Source organism: Pristiophorus japonicus, chromosome 12, assembly GCF_044704955.1.
Source record: "Pristiophorus japonicus isolate sPriJap1 chromosome 12, sPriJap1.hap1, whole genome shotgun sequence".
Lineage (NCBI taxonomy): Eukaryota > Metazoa > Chordata > Chondrichthyes > Pristiophoridae > Pristiophorus > Pristiophorus japonicus.
The window spans coordinates 69,284,503-69,302,066 of NC_091988.1; the positions used below are offsets into that span (position 1 = coordinate 69,284,503).

A 17,564-nucleotide genomic window follows, 5' to 3' on the forward strand; every position below is an offset into this window, starting at 1 on the left:
CAAGGTGCTGGGAATCTGGGACTTTCTCCCCTAAGAAGCTGATGAGTCTGGGGGACATTTGGAGCTTTCAAGCCCGAGATCGATGGGTTTTTGTTGGGTCAGGGTATCGAGGGACACAGAGCAAAGGTGGGTCAATGGGGTTGAGGTGCAGATCAGCCACGATCTGATAGAATGGTGGAGCAGGCTCCAGGGGCTGAACGGCCTCCTCTTGTGTGATGTGTTGAAGTGATGATTAATTCTCATCGATTGTAAAATGCAAATGATTTAAGTTGAGAGTTTCTTGTTCCAGATCAGAAGCAATGATTACAACAGTCGTGTCTTTCATAGAATGGTAAAGCACAGAAGGAGGCCATTCGGCCCATCGAGCCTGCACCGGCTCTTTCGAAGAGCAACCCCGTCAGTCCCACTCGCCCGTTCTGTCTGTGATTGTAGCTCGGTGGGCGAACGCCTGGGGAATGGGAGCAGAAGTGTGGCGAAAGATCATTTGTTGATTATTGGCAAATGTCCACCTGATTATTTGTTACATTCGAGAAAACCTCATGGTCGGTGAGTCTCCAGGGCAAACGATCTTGGCTTCCTTTCTGCTCGCGCTCCTCTGCTAATACTCCATGGTCACTGTTTTGGTCCTCAGATACTCGTTCAAAGCTTCCTGCCCTGTGGGGTAAGGGAGCAGCAGTTAGTGCACTGTAACCAGCGGCTGGTGTGTGGGCAAGAGCGATGCCCCTCATCCTAACCCCCTTCCACCACCAATTGGAGGAGGTTATTCAGCCCTTCGAGCCTGTTCCACCATTCAATTAGATCATGAATGATCTGTGTCTTAACTCCATCCACCCGCCTTGGTTCCGTAACCCGTAAGACCCTCTTCCCCCCTCAATCACTGTGGGTGGGAGGTGGATCTAGCTACAGGGAGGGGGAGGGGGCTGGGTACAACCATCCAAGTAGCCAGTCATTTTGAGACAATGAAGGGGTAAATATCCCTGAGGTTGCTCTCAATCATAAGAACATAAGAACATAAGAATTAGGAATAGGAGTAGGCCATCTAGCCCCTCGAGCCTGCTCCGCCATTCAACAAAATCATGGCTGATCTGGCCGTGGACTCAGCTCCACTTACCCACCCACTCCCCATAACTCTTAATTCCCTTATTAGTTAAAAATCTATCTATCTGTGACTTCAATACATTCAATGAGCTAGTCTCAACTGCTTCCTTGGGCAGAGAATTCCACAGATTCACAACCCTCTGGGAGAAGAAATTCCTTCTCAACTCGGTTTTAAATTGGCTCCCCCGTATTTTGAGGCTGTGCCCCCTAGTTCTAGTCTCCCCGACCAGTGGAAACAATCTCTCTGCCTCTATCTTGTCTATCCCTTTCATTATTTTAAATGTTTCTATAAGATCACCCCTCATCCTTCTGAACTCCAACGAGTAAAGACGCAGTCTACTCAATCTATCATCATAAGGTAACCCCCTCATCTCCGGAATCAACCTAGTGAATCGTCTCTGTATCCGCTCCAAAGCCAGTATATCCTTTCTTAAGTAAGGTGATCAAAACTGCACGCAGTACTCCAGGTACGGCCTCACCAATACCCTGTACAGTTGCAGCAGGACCTCCCTGCTTTTGTACTCCATCCCTCTCGCAATGAAGGCCAACATTCCATTCGCCTTCCTGATTACCTGCTGCACCTGAAAACTAATTTTTTGGGATTCATGCACAAGGACCCCCAGGTCCCTCTGCACCGCAGCATGTTGTAATTTCTCCCCATTCAAATAGTATTCCCTTTTTTTGTTTTTTTTCCCAAGGTGGATGACCTCACACTTTCCGACATTGTATTCCATCTGCCAAACCTTAGCCCATTCGCTTAACCTATCCAAATCTCTTTTCAGCCTCTCTGTGTCCTCTACACAACCTGCTTTCCCACTAATCTTTGTGTCATCTGCAAATTTTGTTACACTACACTCTGTCCCCTCTTCCAGGTCATCTATTTATATTGTAAACAGTTGTGGTCCCAGCACTGATCCCTGTGGCACACCACTAACCACCGATTTCCAACCCGAAAAGGACCCATTTATCCCGACTCTCTGCTTTCTGTTAGCCAGCCGATTCTCTATCCATGCTAATACATTTCCACTGACCCCGCGTACCTTTATCTTCTGCAGTAACCTTTTGTGTGGCACCTTATCGAATGCCTTTTGAAAGTCCAAATACACCACATCCATCGGTACACCTCTATCCACCATGCTCGTTATATCCTCAAAGAATTCCAGTAAATTAGTTAAACATGATTTCCCCTTCATGAATCCATGCTGCGTCTGCTTGATTGCACTATTTCTATCTAGATGTCCCGCTATTTCTTCCTTAATGATAGTTTCAAGCATTTTCCACACTACAGATGTTAAACTAACCGGCCTATAGTTAACTGCCTTTTGTCTGCCCCCTTTTTTAAACAGAGGCATTACATTAGCTGCTTTCCAATCCGCTGGTACCTCCCCAGAGTCCAGAGAATTTTGGTAGATTATAACGAATGCATCTGCTATAACTTCCGCCATCTCTTTTAATAACTTGGGATGCATTTCATCAGGACCAGGGGACTTTTCTACCTTGAGTCCCATTAGCCTGTCCAGCAATAACCCCCTTGTGATAATGATTGTCTCCAGGTCCTCCCTTCCCACATTCCTGTGACTTGCAATTTCTGGCATGGTTTCTGTGTCTTCCACTGTGAAGACCGAAGCAAAATAATTGTTTAGGGTCTCAGCCATTTCTACATTTCCCATTATTAAATCCCCCTTCTCATCTTCTAAGGGACCAACATTTACTTTAGTCACTCTTTTCCGTTTTATATATATGTAAAAGCTTTTACTATCCGTTTTTTTTTTTGCGCAAGTTTACTTTCGTAATCTATCTTTCCTTTCTTTATTGCTTTCTTAGTCATTCTTTGCTGTCGTTTAAAATTTTCCCAATCTTCTATTTTCCCACTAACCTTGGCCACCTTATACGCATTGGTTTTTAATTTGATACTCTCCTTAATTTCCCTAGTTATCCACGGCTGGTTATCCCTTCTCTTACCGCCCTTCTTTTTCATTGCAATATATTTTTGTTGAGCACTATGAAAGAGCTCCTTAAAAGTCCTCCACTGTTCCTCAATTGTGCCACCATTTAGTCTTTGTTTCCAGTCTACTTTAGCCAACTCTGCCCTCATCCCACTGTAGTCCCCTTTGTTTAAGCATAGTATGCTCGTTTGAGACACTACTTCCTCACCCTCAATCTGTATTACAAATTCAACCATACTGTGATCACTCATTCTGAGAGGATCTTTTACTAGGAGATCGTTTATTATTCCTGTCTCATTACAGAGGACCAGATCTAAGATAGCTTGCTCCCTTGTAGGTTCTGTAACATACTGTTCTAAGAAACAATCCCGTATGCATTCTATGAATTCCTCCTCCAGGCTACCCCGTGCGATTTGATTTGACCAATCGATATGTCGGTTAAAATCCTCCATGATTACTGCCGTTCCTTTTTCACATGCCTCCATTATTTCCTTGATTATTGCCCGCCCCACCATGAAGTTATTATTTGGGGGCCTATAAACTACGCCCACCAGTGACTTTTTTCCCTTACTATCTCTAATCTCCACCCACAATGATTCAACATTTTGTTCATTAGAGCCAATATCGTCTCTCACAACTGCCCTGATATCATCCTTTATTAATAGAGCTACCCCACCTCCTTTCCCTTCTTGCCTATCTTTCGAATTGTCAGATACCCCTGTATGTTTAATTCCCAGTCTTGGCCACCCTGCAACCACGTTTCTGTAATGGCCACCAAATCATACCCATTTGTAATGATTTGTGCTGTCAACTCATTTACTTTATTTCGAATGCTGCGTGCGTTTAGGTAGTGTTTTAATACTAGTTTTTAAACCATGATTTTTAGTTTTGACCCCTCCTGCAGCCCCTTTACATTCAGTGGCCCTGTTTGTTTTTTGCCTTGGGTTTCTCTGCCCTCCACTTTTACTCATCTCCTTTCTGTCTTTTGCTTTTGTCTCCTTTTTGTTTCCCTCTGTCTCCCTGCATTGGTTCCCATCCCCCTGCCACATTAGTTTAACTCCTCCCCAACAGCACTAGCAACCACTCCCCCTAGGACATTGGTTCCGGTCCTGCCCAGGTGCAGACCGTCCAGTTTGTACTGGTCCCACCTCCCCCAGAACCGGTTCCAATGCCCCAGGAATTTGAATCCCTCCCTGCTGCACCACTGCTCAAGCCACGTATTCATCTGAGCTATCCTGCGATTCCTACTCTGACTATCACGTGGCACTGGTAGCAATCCCGAGATTACTACTTTTGAGGTCCTACGTTTTAATTTAGCTCCTAGCTCCTTAAATTCATCTCGTAGGACCTCATCCCTTTTTTTACCTATATCGTTGGTACCAATGTGCACCACGACAACTGGCTGTTCACCCTCCCTTTTCAGAATGTCCTGCACACGCTCCGAGACATCCTTGACCCTTGCACCAGGGAGGCAACATACCATCCTGGAGTCTCGTTTGATGCCGCAGAAACACCTATCTATTCCCCTTACAATCGAATCCCCTATCACTATCGCTCTCCCACTCTTTTTGCTGCCCTCCTGTGCAGCAGAGCCAGCCACGGTGCCATGAACTTGGCTGCTGCTGCCCTCCCCTGATGAGTCAGCCCCCTCAACAGTACTCAAAACGGTGTATCTGTTTTGCAGGGGGATGACCGCAGGGGACCCCTGCACTACCTTCCTTGCACTGCTCTTCCTGTTGGTCTTCCATTCCCTAGCTGGCTGTGGACCCTTCACCTGCGGTATGACCAACTCACTAAACGTGCTATTGACGTCATTCTCAGCATCGTGGATGCTCCAGAGTGAATCCACCCTCAGCTCCAACTCCGCAACGCGGTCTGTCAGGAGCTGGAGGTGGATACGCTTCCTGCACACGTAGTCGTCAGGGACACTGGAAGCGTCCCCGAGTTCCCACATAATACAGGAGGAGCATAACACGTGACCGAGCTCTCCTGCCATGACTTAACCCTTAGATAGGCAACAACAATGCTAAAGTTTACTCACTGTTATAGAAGAGAGAAAAGAAAAACTACTCACCAATCACCAGCCAATCACTTACCCCCTTGGCTGTGACGTCACCTTTCTGTTTCTTTCTACTTCTTTTTTGCCTTCTCCCTGTAGCTGCACAAGCCGCGTCTCCACGCACCTCCTCACGCTGCTCCTGACTCAGCGACGCACCTCCTCACGCTGCTCCCGACTCAGCGACGCACCTCCTCACGCTGCTCCCGACTCAGCGACGCACCTCCTCACGCTGCTCCCGACTCAGCGACGCACCTCCTCACGCTGCTCCCGACTCAGCGACGCAGCTCCTCACGCTGCTCCCGACTCAGCGACGCAGCTCCTCACGCGGCTCCCGACTCAGCGACGCAGCTCCTCACGCTGCTCCCGACTCAGCGACGCAGCTCCACACGCTGCTCCCGACTCAGCGACGCACCTCCTCACGCTGCTCCCGACTCAGCGACGCACCTCCTCACTCTGCTGCCGCCTCAGCGACGCAGCTCCTCACGCTGCTCCCGACTCAGCGACGCAGCTCCACACGCTGCTCCCGACTCAGCGACGCAGCTCCTCACGCTGCTCCCGACTCAGCGACAAACCTCCTCACGCTGCTCCCGACTCAGCGACAAACCTCCTCACGCTGCTCCCGACTCAGCGACGCAGCTCCTCACGCTGCTCCCGACTCAGCGACACACCTCCTCACGCTGCTCCCGACTCAGCGACAAACCTCCTCACGCTGCTCCTGACTCAGCGACGCAGCTCCTCACGCTGCTCCCGACTCAGCGACACACCTCCTCACGCTGCTCCTGACTCAGCGACGCAGCTCCTCACGCTGCTCCCGACTCAGCGACACACCTCCTCACGCTGCTCCCGACTCAGCGACGCACCTCCTCACGCTGCTCCCGACTCAGCGACGCAGCTCCTCACGCTGCTCCCGACTCAGCGACGCACCTCCTCACGCTGCTCCCGACTCAGCGACGCAGCTCCTCACGCTGCTCCCGACTCAGCGACACACCTCCTCACGCTGCTCCCGACTCAGCGACGCAGCTCCTCACGCTGCTCCCGACTCAGCGACACACCTCCTCACGCTGCTCCCGACTCAGCGACGCACCTCCTCACGCTGCTCCCGACTCAGCGACAAACCTCCTCACGCTGCTCCCGACTCAGCGACGCACCTCCTCACGCTGCTCCCGACTCAGCGACAAACCTCCTCACGCTGCTCCCGACTCAGCGACGCAGCTCCACACGCTGCTCCCGACTCAGCGACGCAGCTCCACACGCTGCTCCCGACTCAGCGACGCAGCTCCTCACGCTGCTCCCGACTCAGCGACAAACCTCCTCACGCTGCTCCCGACTCAGCGACGCAGCTCCTCATGCTGCTCCCGACTCAGCGACAAACCTCCTCACGCTGCTCCCGACTCAGCGACAAACCTCCTCACACTGCTCCCGACTCAGCGACGCAGCTCCACACGCTGCTCCCGACTCAGCGACGCAGCTCCTCACGTGGCTCCCGACTCAGCGACGCAGCTCCTCACGCTGCTCCCGACTCAGCGACGCACCTCCTCACTCTGCTCCCGCCTCAGTGACGCAGCTCCTCACGCTGCTCCCGACTCAGCGACGCAGCTCCTCACGCGGCTCCCGACTCAGCGACAAACCTCCTCACGCTGCTCCCGACTCAGCGACGCACCTCCTCACACTGCTCCCGACTCAGCGACAAACCTCCTCACGCTGCTCCTGACTCAGCGACGCACCTCCTCACGCTGCTCCCGACTCAGCGACAAACCTCCTCACGCTGCTCCCGACTCAGCGACGCACCTCCTCACACTGCTCCCGACTCAGCGACAAACCTCCTCACGCTGCTCCTGACTCAGCGACGCACCTCCTCACGCTGCTCCCGACTCAGCGACACACCTCCTCACGCTGCTCCCGACTCAGCGACAAACCTCCTCACGCTGCTCCCGACTCAGCGACGCACCTCCTCACGCTGCTCCCGACTCAGCGACGCAGCTCCACACGCTGCTCCCGACTCAGCGACGCACCTCCTCACGCTGCTCCCGACTCAGCGACGCAGCTCCACACGCTGCTCCCGACTCAGCGACAAACCTCCTCACGCTGCTCCCGACTCAGCGACGCAGCTCCTCACGCTGCTCCCGACTCAGCGACGCACCTCCTCACGCTGCTCCCGACTCAGCGACGCAGCTCCACACGCTGCTCCCGACTCAGCGACGCACCTCCTCACGCTGCTCCCGACTCAGCGACGCAGCTCCACACGCTGCTCCCGACTCAGCGACAAACCTCCTCACGCTGCTCCCGACTCAGCGACGCACCTCCTCACGCTGCTCCCGACTCAGCGACAAACCTCCTCACGCTGCTCCCGACTCAGCGACGCAGCTCCTCACGCTGCTCCCGACTCTCCACGCACCTCCTCACGCTGCTCCCGACTCTCCACGCACCTCCTCACGCTGCTCCCGACTCAGCGACGCAGCTCCTCACGCTGCTCCCGACTCTCCACGCACCTCCTCACGCTGCTCCCGACTCTCCACGCACCTCCTCACGCTGCTCCCGACTCAGCGACGCACCTCCTCACGCTGCTCCCGACTCTCCACGCACCTCCTCACGCTGCTCCCGACTCAGCGACGCACCTCCTCACGCTGCTCCCGACTCAGCGACGCAGCTCCTCACGCTGCTCCCGACTCAGCGACGCAGCTCCTCACGCTGCTCCCGACTCAGCGACGCAGCTCCACACGCTGCTCCCGACTCAGCGACGCAGCTCCTCACGCTGCTCCCGACTCTCCACGCACCTCCTCACGCTGCTCCCGACTCTCCACGCACCTCCTCACGCTGCTCCCGACTCAGCGACGCACCTCCTCACTCTGCTCCCGCCTCAGCGACGCAGCTCCTCACGCTGCTCCCGACTCAGCGACGCAGCTCCACACGCTGCTCCCGACTCAGCGACGCACCTCCTCACGCTGCTCCCGACTCAGCGACGCAGCTCCTCACGCTGCTCCCGACTCAGCGACAAACCTCCTCACGCTGCTCCCGACTCAGCGACGCAGCTCCTCACGCTGCTCCCGACTCAGCGACGCAGCTCCTCACGCTGCTCCCGACTCAGCGACGCAGCTCCTCACGCTGCTCCCGACTCAGCGACGCACCTCCTCACGCTGCTCCCGACTCTCCACGCACCTCCTCACGCTGCTCCCGACTCAGCGACGCAGCTCCTCACGCTGCTCCCGACTCAGCGACGCAGCTCCACACGCTGCTCCCGACTCAGCGACGCAGCTCCTCACGCTGCTCCCGACTCAGCGACGCAGCTCCACACGCTGCTCCCGACTCAGCGACGCAGCTCCACACGCTGCTCCCGACTCAGCGACAAACCTCCTCACGCTGCTCCCGACTCAGCGACAAACCTCCTCACGCTGCTCCCGACTCAGCGACGCACCTCCTCACGCTGCTCCCGACTCAGCGACGCAGCTCCACACGCTGCTCCCGACTCAGCGACGCACCTCCTCACGCTGCTCCCGACCCAGCGACGCACCTCCTCACGCTGCTCCCGACTCAGCGACGCAGCTCCTCACGCTGCTCCCGACTCAGCGACGCACCTCCTCACGCTGCTCCCGACTCAGCGACGCAGCTCCTCACGCTGCTCCCGACTCAGCGACGCAGCTCCTCACGCTGCTCCCGACTCAGCGACGCAGCTCCACACGCTGCTCCCGACTCAGCGACAAACCTCCACACGCTGCTCCCGACTCAGCGACAAACCTCCACACGCTGCTCCCGACTCAGCGACAAACCTCCTCACGCTGCTCCCGACTCAGCGACGCACCTCCTCACGCTGCTCCCGACTCTCCACGCACCTCCTCACGCTGCTCCCGACTCAGCGACGCAGCTCCTCACGCTGCTCCCGACTCAGCGACACACCTCCTCACGCTGCTCCCGACTCAGCGACGCAGCTCCTCACGCTGCTCCCGACTCAGCGACGTAGCTCCTCACGCTGCTCCCGACTCAGCGACACACCTCCTCACGCTGCTCCCGACTCAGCGACGCACCTCCTCACGCTGCTCCCGACTCAGCGACGCACCTCCTCACGCTGCTCCCGACTCAGCGACGCACCTCCTCACGCTGCTCCCGACTCAGCGACGCAGCTCCTCACACTGCTCCCGACTCAGCGACGCAGCTCCTCACACTGCTCCCGACTCAGCGACGCAGCTCCTCACACTGCTCCCGACTCAGCGACGCAGCTCCTCACGCTGCTCCCGACTCAGCGACGCACCTCCTCACGCTGCTCCCGACTCAGCGACGCACCTCCTCACGCTGCTCCCGACTCAGCGACAAACCTCCACACGCTGCTCCCGACTCAGCGACGCACCTCCTCACGCTGCTCCCGCCTCTCCACGCACCTCCTCACGCTGCTCCTGACTCAGCGACGCACCTCCTCACGCTGCTCCCGACTCAGCGACGCAGCTCCTCACGCTGCTCCCGACTCAGCGACGCAGCTCCACACGCTGCTCCCGACTCAGCGACGCAGCTCCACACGCTGCTCCCGACTCAGCGACGCAGCTCCTCACGCTGCTCCCGACTCAGCGACGCAGCTCCTCACGCTGCTCCTGACTGCCGCTGCGTTGGGCCTTTTGTAGGCCTCTCGCCGACCCCGGAACTCACGCCTCTCCACGCACCTCCTTGACGCTGCTCCCGACTCAGCGACGCACCTCCAATCGCCTCCCTCAGCCCCCCAACCTATACTCTGCCTCGCCGCAGCTTCTCAGCCCCCTCCCCACGACCTCCAACCGCCCCGTAACTTCAATGGAAGAGCTGCAGAAACCCCGGGAAATGTCAATTCTTGCAGGGCTTCCCGAGATTTTCCACCGACGTTCCGTGGGACGATTCCATCCCCTACCCCTCATGGAGATTCACCGCCTGAGTGTCTCCAGGCTACTCGATTGTGTGTGGCATCACAGTGGAATTTGAGCTTGTTCTTGCCGGCCGCCCACACAACCCAGCTGGAGTCACTGGTTAAACTATCCCCTCGGCCAGGCGATCTCGGACAGCACCTCCCAAATCCATGAACTCTACCACCTTGGACAAGGGCAGCAGGCGCATGGGAACACCACCACCTCCACGTTCCCCTCCAAGTCACACACCAGCCGCACTTGGAAATATATCGGCCGTTCCTTCATCGTCACTGGGTCAAAATCCTGGAACTCCCTCCCTAACAGCACTGTGGGAGTACCTTCACCACACGGACTGCAGCGGTTAAAGAAGGCGGCTCACCACCACCTTCTCAAGGGGCAATTAGTGATGGGCAATAAATGCTGGTCTTGTCAGCAATGCCCACATCCCGATAACAAATATTGTTGTTATGTATGTTAATGTATGTACTGTAACACTAGACCACTGAATGTACCTTCACACTGTATGCACCATATCTGTACCACCAGAGGGTGCTACTGGTGGAGACCTAAGGGTCACCTGCACACTGCAGGTAACCCAGTATAAAAGGGAGCTCACCTCTTGGTGTCCTCACTCAAGGAGCTGTAATAAACAGACTAAGGTCACTGCAGTTCAAGTACTATACCCTTACCTCGTGGCGTCATTATGAGAGTGCTTGCATATACTACAACTCATTGCCTGAGTGTCTCCAAGCTATTCGATTGTGTGTGGCATCACAGTGGAATTTGAGCTTGTTCTTGCCGGCCGCCCACACACAACCGGAGTCACTGGTTAAACTATCCCCTTGGCCAGGCGATCTCAGACAGCACCTCCCAAATCCATGAACTCCACCACCAAGGACAAGGGCAGCAGGTGCATGGGAACACCACCACCTCCATGTTCCCCTCCAAGTCACACACCAGCCGCACTTGGAAATATATCGGCCGTTCCTTCATCGTCACTGGGTCAAAATCCTGGAACTCCCTCCCTAACAGCACTGTGGGAGCACCTTCACCACACGGACTGCAGCGGTTAAAGAACCACCTTCTCAAGGGGCAATTAGGGATGGGCAATAAATGCTGAGCCTTGTCAGCGACGCCCACATCCCGATAACAAATATTTAAACAGGTTGCGTTATACCTACCGCAGCTCAAATCCCTCCACGGCCTCGCCCCTCCCTATTTCTGAAACCTCCTCCAGCCTCACAACCCTCCGAGATCTCTGCGCTCCTCCAATTTTGCTCACTTGTGCACCTTGATTTCCATCGCTCCACCATCGGTGGCCGTGCCTGGGCCCCAGGCTCTGGAACTCCCTCCCTAACCCTCTCCCCCTCTCCACCATCGGCGGCCGTGCCTGGGCCCCAGGCTCTGGAACTCCCTCCCTAACCCTCTCCCCCTCTCCACCATCGGCGGCCGTGTGTGGGTCCCAAGCTCTGGAACTCCCTCCCTAACCTCTACCCCTCTCTCTCCTCATGAAAGACACTCCTTAAAACCTCCCTGTTTGACCGAGCTTTAGGTTGCCTGCCCTAATATCTCCTTTTGTGGCTCAGGTGTCAAATTTCGTTTGATAGATGTTGCTGTAAAGCACCTTGGGACGTTTTACTCTGTGAAAGGCGCTATATAAATGCACCTCGTTGTTCTTTCCCTGGGCCGAGCTCCGCTGAGTTGAGACAAAGCGAGGATGGAAGCTGAGACCGGCCATGGTGTGTTGGGCCGGGAGCCCTGGGGGGAAGCACTGTGACCCAGCGAGCCAGGAGCGGGGCCTGGCAGTCTCCCGCGCCGATGACCTACCTAAGTCCTTGCCGAAGCCGGATTGCTTGAAGCCCCCGAACGGCGCTGCCACGTCGGTCTTGTTGTATGTGTTGATGAAGACGGTGCCGGCCTGAAGTTTCTCGCTGACGTACAGGGCTTTGCCGATATCGCGGGTGAACACGCCCGAGGCCAGCCCAAACTCCGTGTCGTTGGCCCGTTTCAGCACGCCATCGAGATCCCTGTGCAAAAAACACACGGTCAATACCGTTCTTCAACAGTCGGATCATTACAGAAAATTACATCGAGTGTACAGCACAGAAACAGGCCATTCGGCCCATCCGGTCCGTGCTGGGGTTTATGTTCCACTCCAGCCTCCTCCCACCCCTCTTCATCTCACCCCATCACCATATCCTCCTATTCCTTTCTCCCACATGTGTTTATCCAGCTTCCCCTTAAATGCATCTCTGCTATTCGCCTCAACCACTCCCTGTGGCAGTGGGTTCCACATCCTCACCACTCTCTGGGTAAGGATGTTTCTCCTGAATTCCCAGTTGGATTTATTGGTGACGATCTTATATTGTTGGCCCCGAGTTCTGGTTTCTCCCACAAGTGGAAGAATCTTCACATCACTAAAGGTCTGCACGGGAGAGTGAAAGGTGTCTCCTGGCTCGGTGAGTAACTGTACTGCCCCCGGGGCTCAGAGCCACCCAGACACACAAGGAGGTTATGGTAAACCTTTATAAACACCTGCTTAGGCCCCAGCTGGAGTACTGTGGCCAATTCTGGGCACCGCTCTGTAGGAAGGATGTGAAGGCCTTGGGGAGGGTGCGGAGGAGATTTACGAGAATGGTCCCAGGGCTGAGGGACTTCAGTGATGTGGAGAGACTGGAGAAGCTGGGGTTATTCTCCTTAGAGCAGAGAAGGTTAAGGGGAGATTTAATAGAGGTGTTCAAAATCAGGAGGGGTTTTGATAGAGTAAATAAGGAGACACTGTTTCCAGTAGCAGGAGGGTCAGTAACCAGAGGACACAGATTGAAGGTAATTTATGAACCAGAGGGGAGTTGAAGGAACATTTTTAACGCAGCGAGTTGTTGTGATCGGGAACGCGGTGGGAGCAGATTCAATAGTAACTTTCAAAAGGGAATTGGATAAATACTTGAAGGAGGGAAAATTACTGGGCTGTGGGGAAAGAGCGGGGGGAGTGGGGCTGATTGGATTGCTCTGTCACAAAGCCGGCACAGGCTCGATGGGCTGAATGGCATCCCTCTGTGCTGTGTGATTTTATGATATCTCCCAATCTCACTGACCCATCTGCTGAGATGTTAAACCGAAGCCCCTTCTGCTCTCTCAGGTGGATGTAAAACATCCCACGGCACTATTTCGAAGGAGAGCAGGGGAGTTATCCCCGGTGTTCTAGCCGATATTTATCCCTCAATCAACATCACAAAAACAAATTATCCAGTCATTATCACATTGCTGTGTGTGGGAGCTTGCTGTGCATAAATTGGCTGCCATGTTTCTCACATTACAACAGTGACTACACTTCAAGACGGACTTCATTGGCTGTAAAGCACTTTGGGACATCACTAAATCCCAGATTTTAAGGATGGTTTTATAGAAGGAGACGTTTTGGGAGTGCTGCAGTGTCGGAGGGGCAGTACTGAGGGAGTGCTGCACTGTCGGAGGGGCAGTACTGAGGGAGTGCTGCACTGTCGGAGGGGCAGTACTGAGGGAGCGCTGCACTGTCAGAGGAGCAGTACTGAGGGAGCGCTGCACTGTCGGAGGGGCAGTACTGAGGGAGTGCTGCACTGTCGGAGGGGCAGTACTGAGGGAGCGCTGCACTGTTGGAGGGGCAGTACTGAGGGAATCATCATCATAGGCAGTCCCTCGAAATCGAGGAAGACTTGCTTCCACTCTAAAAGTGAATTCTTAGGTGACTGAACAGTCCAATATGGGAATTACAGTCTCTGTCACAGATGCGACAGACAGTCATTAAAGGAAAGGGTGGGTGGGACTGGTTTGCCACGTGTTCCTTCCGGTGCATGTGCTTGTTTTCTGCATGCTCGCGGTGACAAGACTAGAGGTGCTCAGCTCTCTCCCGGATGCACTTCCTTCACTTAGGGCAGTCTTTGGCCAGGGACTCCCAGGTGTCGGTGGGGGTGTTGCATTTTATCAAGGAGGCTTTGAGGGTGTCCTTGAAATGTTTCCTCTGCCCACCTTGGGCTCGCTTGCCGTGTCGGAGTTCTGAGTAGAGTGCTTGCTTTGGGAGTCTTATGTCAGGCATGCGGATAATGTGGCCCGCCCAACGGAGCTGGTCGAGTGTGGTCAGTGCTTCGATGCTAGGGATGTTGGCCTTATCGAGGACGGTAACGTTGGTGCGTCTTTCCTCCCAGGGGATTTGCAGGATCTGGCGGAGACATCGTTGGTGGTTCTTTTCCAGCGCTTTGTCTATTGTATACGGTCCATGTCTCTGAGCCATACAGGAGGGCGGGTATCACTGCAACCCTGTAGACCATGAGCTTGGTGGCAAATTTGAGGGGCTGGTCTTTGAACACGCTTTGCCTTAGGCGGCCAAAGGCTGCACTGATGCACTGGAGGCGGTGCTGAACCTTGTCGTTGATGACTGCTCTTGCTGATAATAGGCTCCCGAGGTATGGAAAGTGGTCCATGTTGTCCAGGGCCACGCTGTGGATCTTGATGACTGGGGGGCAGTGCTGTGTGGTGGGGTCAGGTTGGTGGAAGATCTTTGTCTTACGGATGTTTAGTGTAAGGCCCATGCTTTCGTACGCCTCAGTGAAGATGTTGACTATGACTTGGAGTTCAGTCTCTGAATGTGAGCAGACGCAAGCGTTGTCCGCGTACTGTAGTTCGTCGACAGTGAACTGGAGACGACGAAGGTTGAACAGGTTCCCACTGGTTCTGTAGTTTAGTTCCACTCAAGCGGGGAGCTTGTTGAGTGTGAGATGGAGCATAGCAGTGAGGAAGATCGAGAAGAGTATTGGCACATTGACGCAGCCCTGTTTGACTCCGGTCCGGACGTGGATTGGGTCTGTGATGGATCCATTGGTCAGGATCGTGGCCTGCATGTCGTGTGGAGCAGGCGGAGGATGGAGCAGCTGAAACGGAGGAGGACGCTCCATAGTCCCTCGCGGTTAACAGTGTCAAAGGCCTTTGTAAGGTCAAAGAAGGCCATGTACAAGGGTTGGTGCTGTTCCCTGCATTTCTCTTGTATCTGTTGCGCTGTTAAGATCATGTCCGTTGTACCCCATAGGGGACGAAATCCACACTGTGACTCCGGGAGGAGCTCCTCAGCCACAGGGAGAAGACGGTTGAGGAGGACTCTAGCGACAACTTTCCCAGTGGCTGATAACCGGGAGATTCCTCTGTAGTTGCTGCAGTCGGACTTATCCCCTTTTTTTAAAGATGGTCAAATTACTGCATCTCTGAGATCTCCCGGCATGCTCTCCTCCTTCCAGATGAGAGAGATGAGGTCATGCATTCGCGCCAATAGTGCCTCTCCACCATACTTTAGTGCCTCAGCGGGGATTCCACCCGCTCCCGTTACCTTGTTGTTCATGAGCTGGCGGATGGCCTTTTCTACCTCGTGCAGGGCTGGGGTTTTGCTGAGATGGTGGCGGGTCGCATGCTGCGGGATGGAGTCGAAGACACTCGAGTCAAAGGCAGAATCTCGATTAAGGAGATCTTCGAAGTGCTCCTTCCAGCGGGTCCTGACTGCCTCGGTGTCCTTGATGAGTGTCTGCCCGTTCTTGGCTAGCAGTGGGGTGAGGCCTTGAGTGCTTGGGCCATAGGTGGACTTGACTGCGGTGAAGAATCCTCACACATCATGGCTGTCAGCTGAATCTCCTGTGCTTTCTCCATCCACCATCTATTCTTTAAGTCGTGGACTTTTTGTTGGACCTCGGCCTTAAGCCATCTGTAAAGCTGAGCTGCTTTGCTGCTCCTGAGTTGGGTTGTTGTTTTAGCTTCAGAAATGCCCTGCGCTTGCGATTTATTAGTTCTTGAATCTCCTGGGGGAGTGCTGCACTGTCGGAGGGGCAGTACTGAGGGAGTGCTGCACTGTCGGAGGGGCAGTACTGAGGGAGCGCTGCACTGTCGGAGGGGCAGTACTGGGGAAGCGCTGCACTGTCGGAGGGGCAGTACTGAGGGAGTGCTGCACTGTTGGAGGGGCAGTACTGAGGGAGCGCTGCACTGTCGGAGGGGCAGTACTGGGGGAGCGCTGCACTGTCGGAGGGGCAGTACTGAGGGAGTGCTGCACTGTCGGAGGGGCAGTACTGAGGAAGTGCTGCACTGGCGGAGGGGCAGTACTGAGGGAGTGCCGCACTGTCGGAGGGGCAGTACTGAGGGAATGCTGCACTGTTGGAGGGGGAGTACTGAGGGAGTGCTGCACTGTCGGAGGGGCAGTACTGCGGGAGCGCCGCACTGTCGGAGGGGCCCTCTTTTGGATGAGATGTTAAACCGAGGCCCGGTCTGCTCTCTCAGGTGGATGTAAAAGATCCCATGGCACTATTTTGAAGAAGAGCAGGGGAGTTCTCCTCTGTGTCCTAGCCGATATTTATCCCTCAATCAACATCACTAAAACAGATTATCTGGTCATTATCACATTGCTGTGTATGAGAGCTTGCTGTGCGTAAATTAGCTGCCGTGTTTCCCACATTACAACAGTGACTAAACTTGAAAAAGTACTTCATTGGCTGTAAAGCACTTAGGGACATCCTGAGGTTGTGAAAGGTGCTATAGAAATGCAAGTTCACCCGCATTTTGTTGGCAGTTGGCATGCAGGACAGCAGACGGTGAAGAAGGCAAATGGTATGTTGGCCTTCATAGCTAGGGGTTTTGAGTATAGGAGCAGGGAGGTCTTACTGCAGTTGTACAGGGCCTTGGTGAGGCCTCACCTGGAATATTGTGCTCAGTTTTGGTCTCCTAATCTGAGGAAGGATGTTCTTGCTATTGAGGGAGTTCAGCGAAGGTTCACCATGCTGATTCCCGGGGTGGCTGGACTGTCATATGAGGAGTGACTGGATCAACTGGGCCTTTATTCACTGGAGTTTAGAAGGATGAGAGGGAATTTCATAGAAACATATAAAATTCTGACGGGGCTGGACAGGTTAGATGCAGGAAGAATGTTCCTGATGTTGGGGAAGTCCAGAACCAGGGGATAAGGGCTAAGCGATTTAGGACTGAGATGAGGAGAAATGTCTTCCCTCAGAGAGTTGTTAACCTGTGGAATTCCCTGCCGCAGAGAGTTGTTGATGCCAGTTCATTGAATATATTCAAGAGGGAGTTGGATATGGCCCTTACGGCTAAAGAGATCAAGGGGTATGGAAAGAAAGCAGGAAAGGGGTACTGAGGTGAATGATCAGCCATGATCTTATTGAATGGTGGTGCAGGCTCGAAGGGCCAAATGGCCTATTCCTGCACCTATTTTCTATATTTTTATGTTTCTATGCTAACCTACCTCAAGCAAGGGATCCCGAGACGCAATGACCCGTGACCCCAATCACACACTAAGTGGCTGACTTGCCCCGGGACAGTAAGCTGTACCTGAACAGGTTTAATGGCCGTGGTTATTTACACAGAACTTCATTCTCCATCCTGCCCTGAACTTTTTGCAACGATCCGGAGTCTCATTAACTGCAACGGTAGCGGGTGTTTGAGGGAACCTACCCGTTTTGGAACTTGGAGATGATCATGATGGGCCCAAAGGATTCCTCCTTCGCAATGAACATCTCGTCCTGGACATCGATAAACACGGTCAGCTCAAAGAAAAACCCTGCAATGGAAACAGCACGT

General features: G+C 54.5%; 1 protein-coding gene across 1 annotated transcript in view; it reads right to left on the bottom strand.

Moving 5' to 3' along the window:
- Positions 1 to 598: 598 nt before the first annotated feature.
- Positions 599 to 17,564, bottom strand: part of LOC139276778 (cytosolic 10-formyltetrahydrofolate dehydrogenase-like) — a 340,061-nt gene continuing 323,095 nt past the window's right edge. The window contains exons 21-23 of the mRNA XM_070894781.1: positions 17,439 to 17,544; positions 11,793 to 11,992; positions 599 to 654 (exon numbers count right to left, since the gene is read on the bottom strand). Of these exons, the coding sequence (XP_070750882.1) occupies positions 599 to 654; positions 11,793 to 11,992; positions 17,439 to 17,544 (362 nt within the window). The remainder of the gene's footprint in view (positions 655 to 11,792; positions 11,993 to 17,438; positions 17,545 to 17,564) is intronic.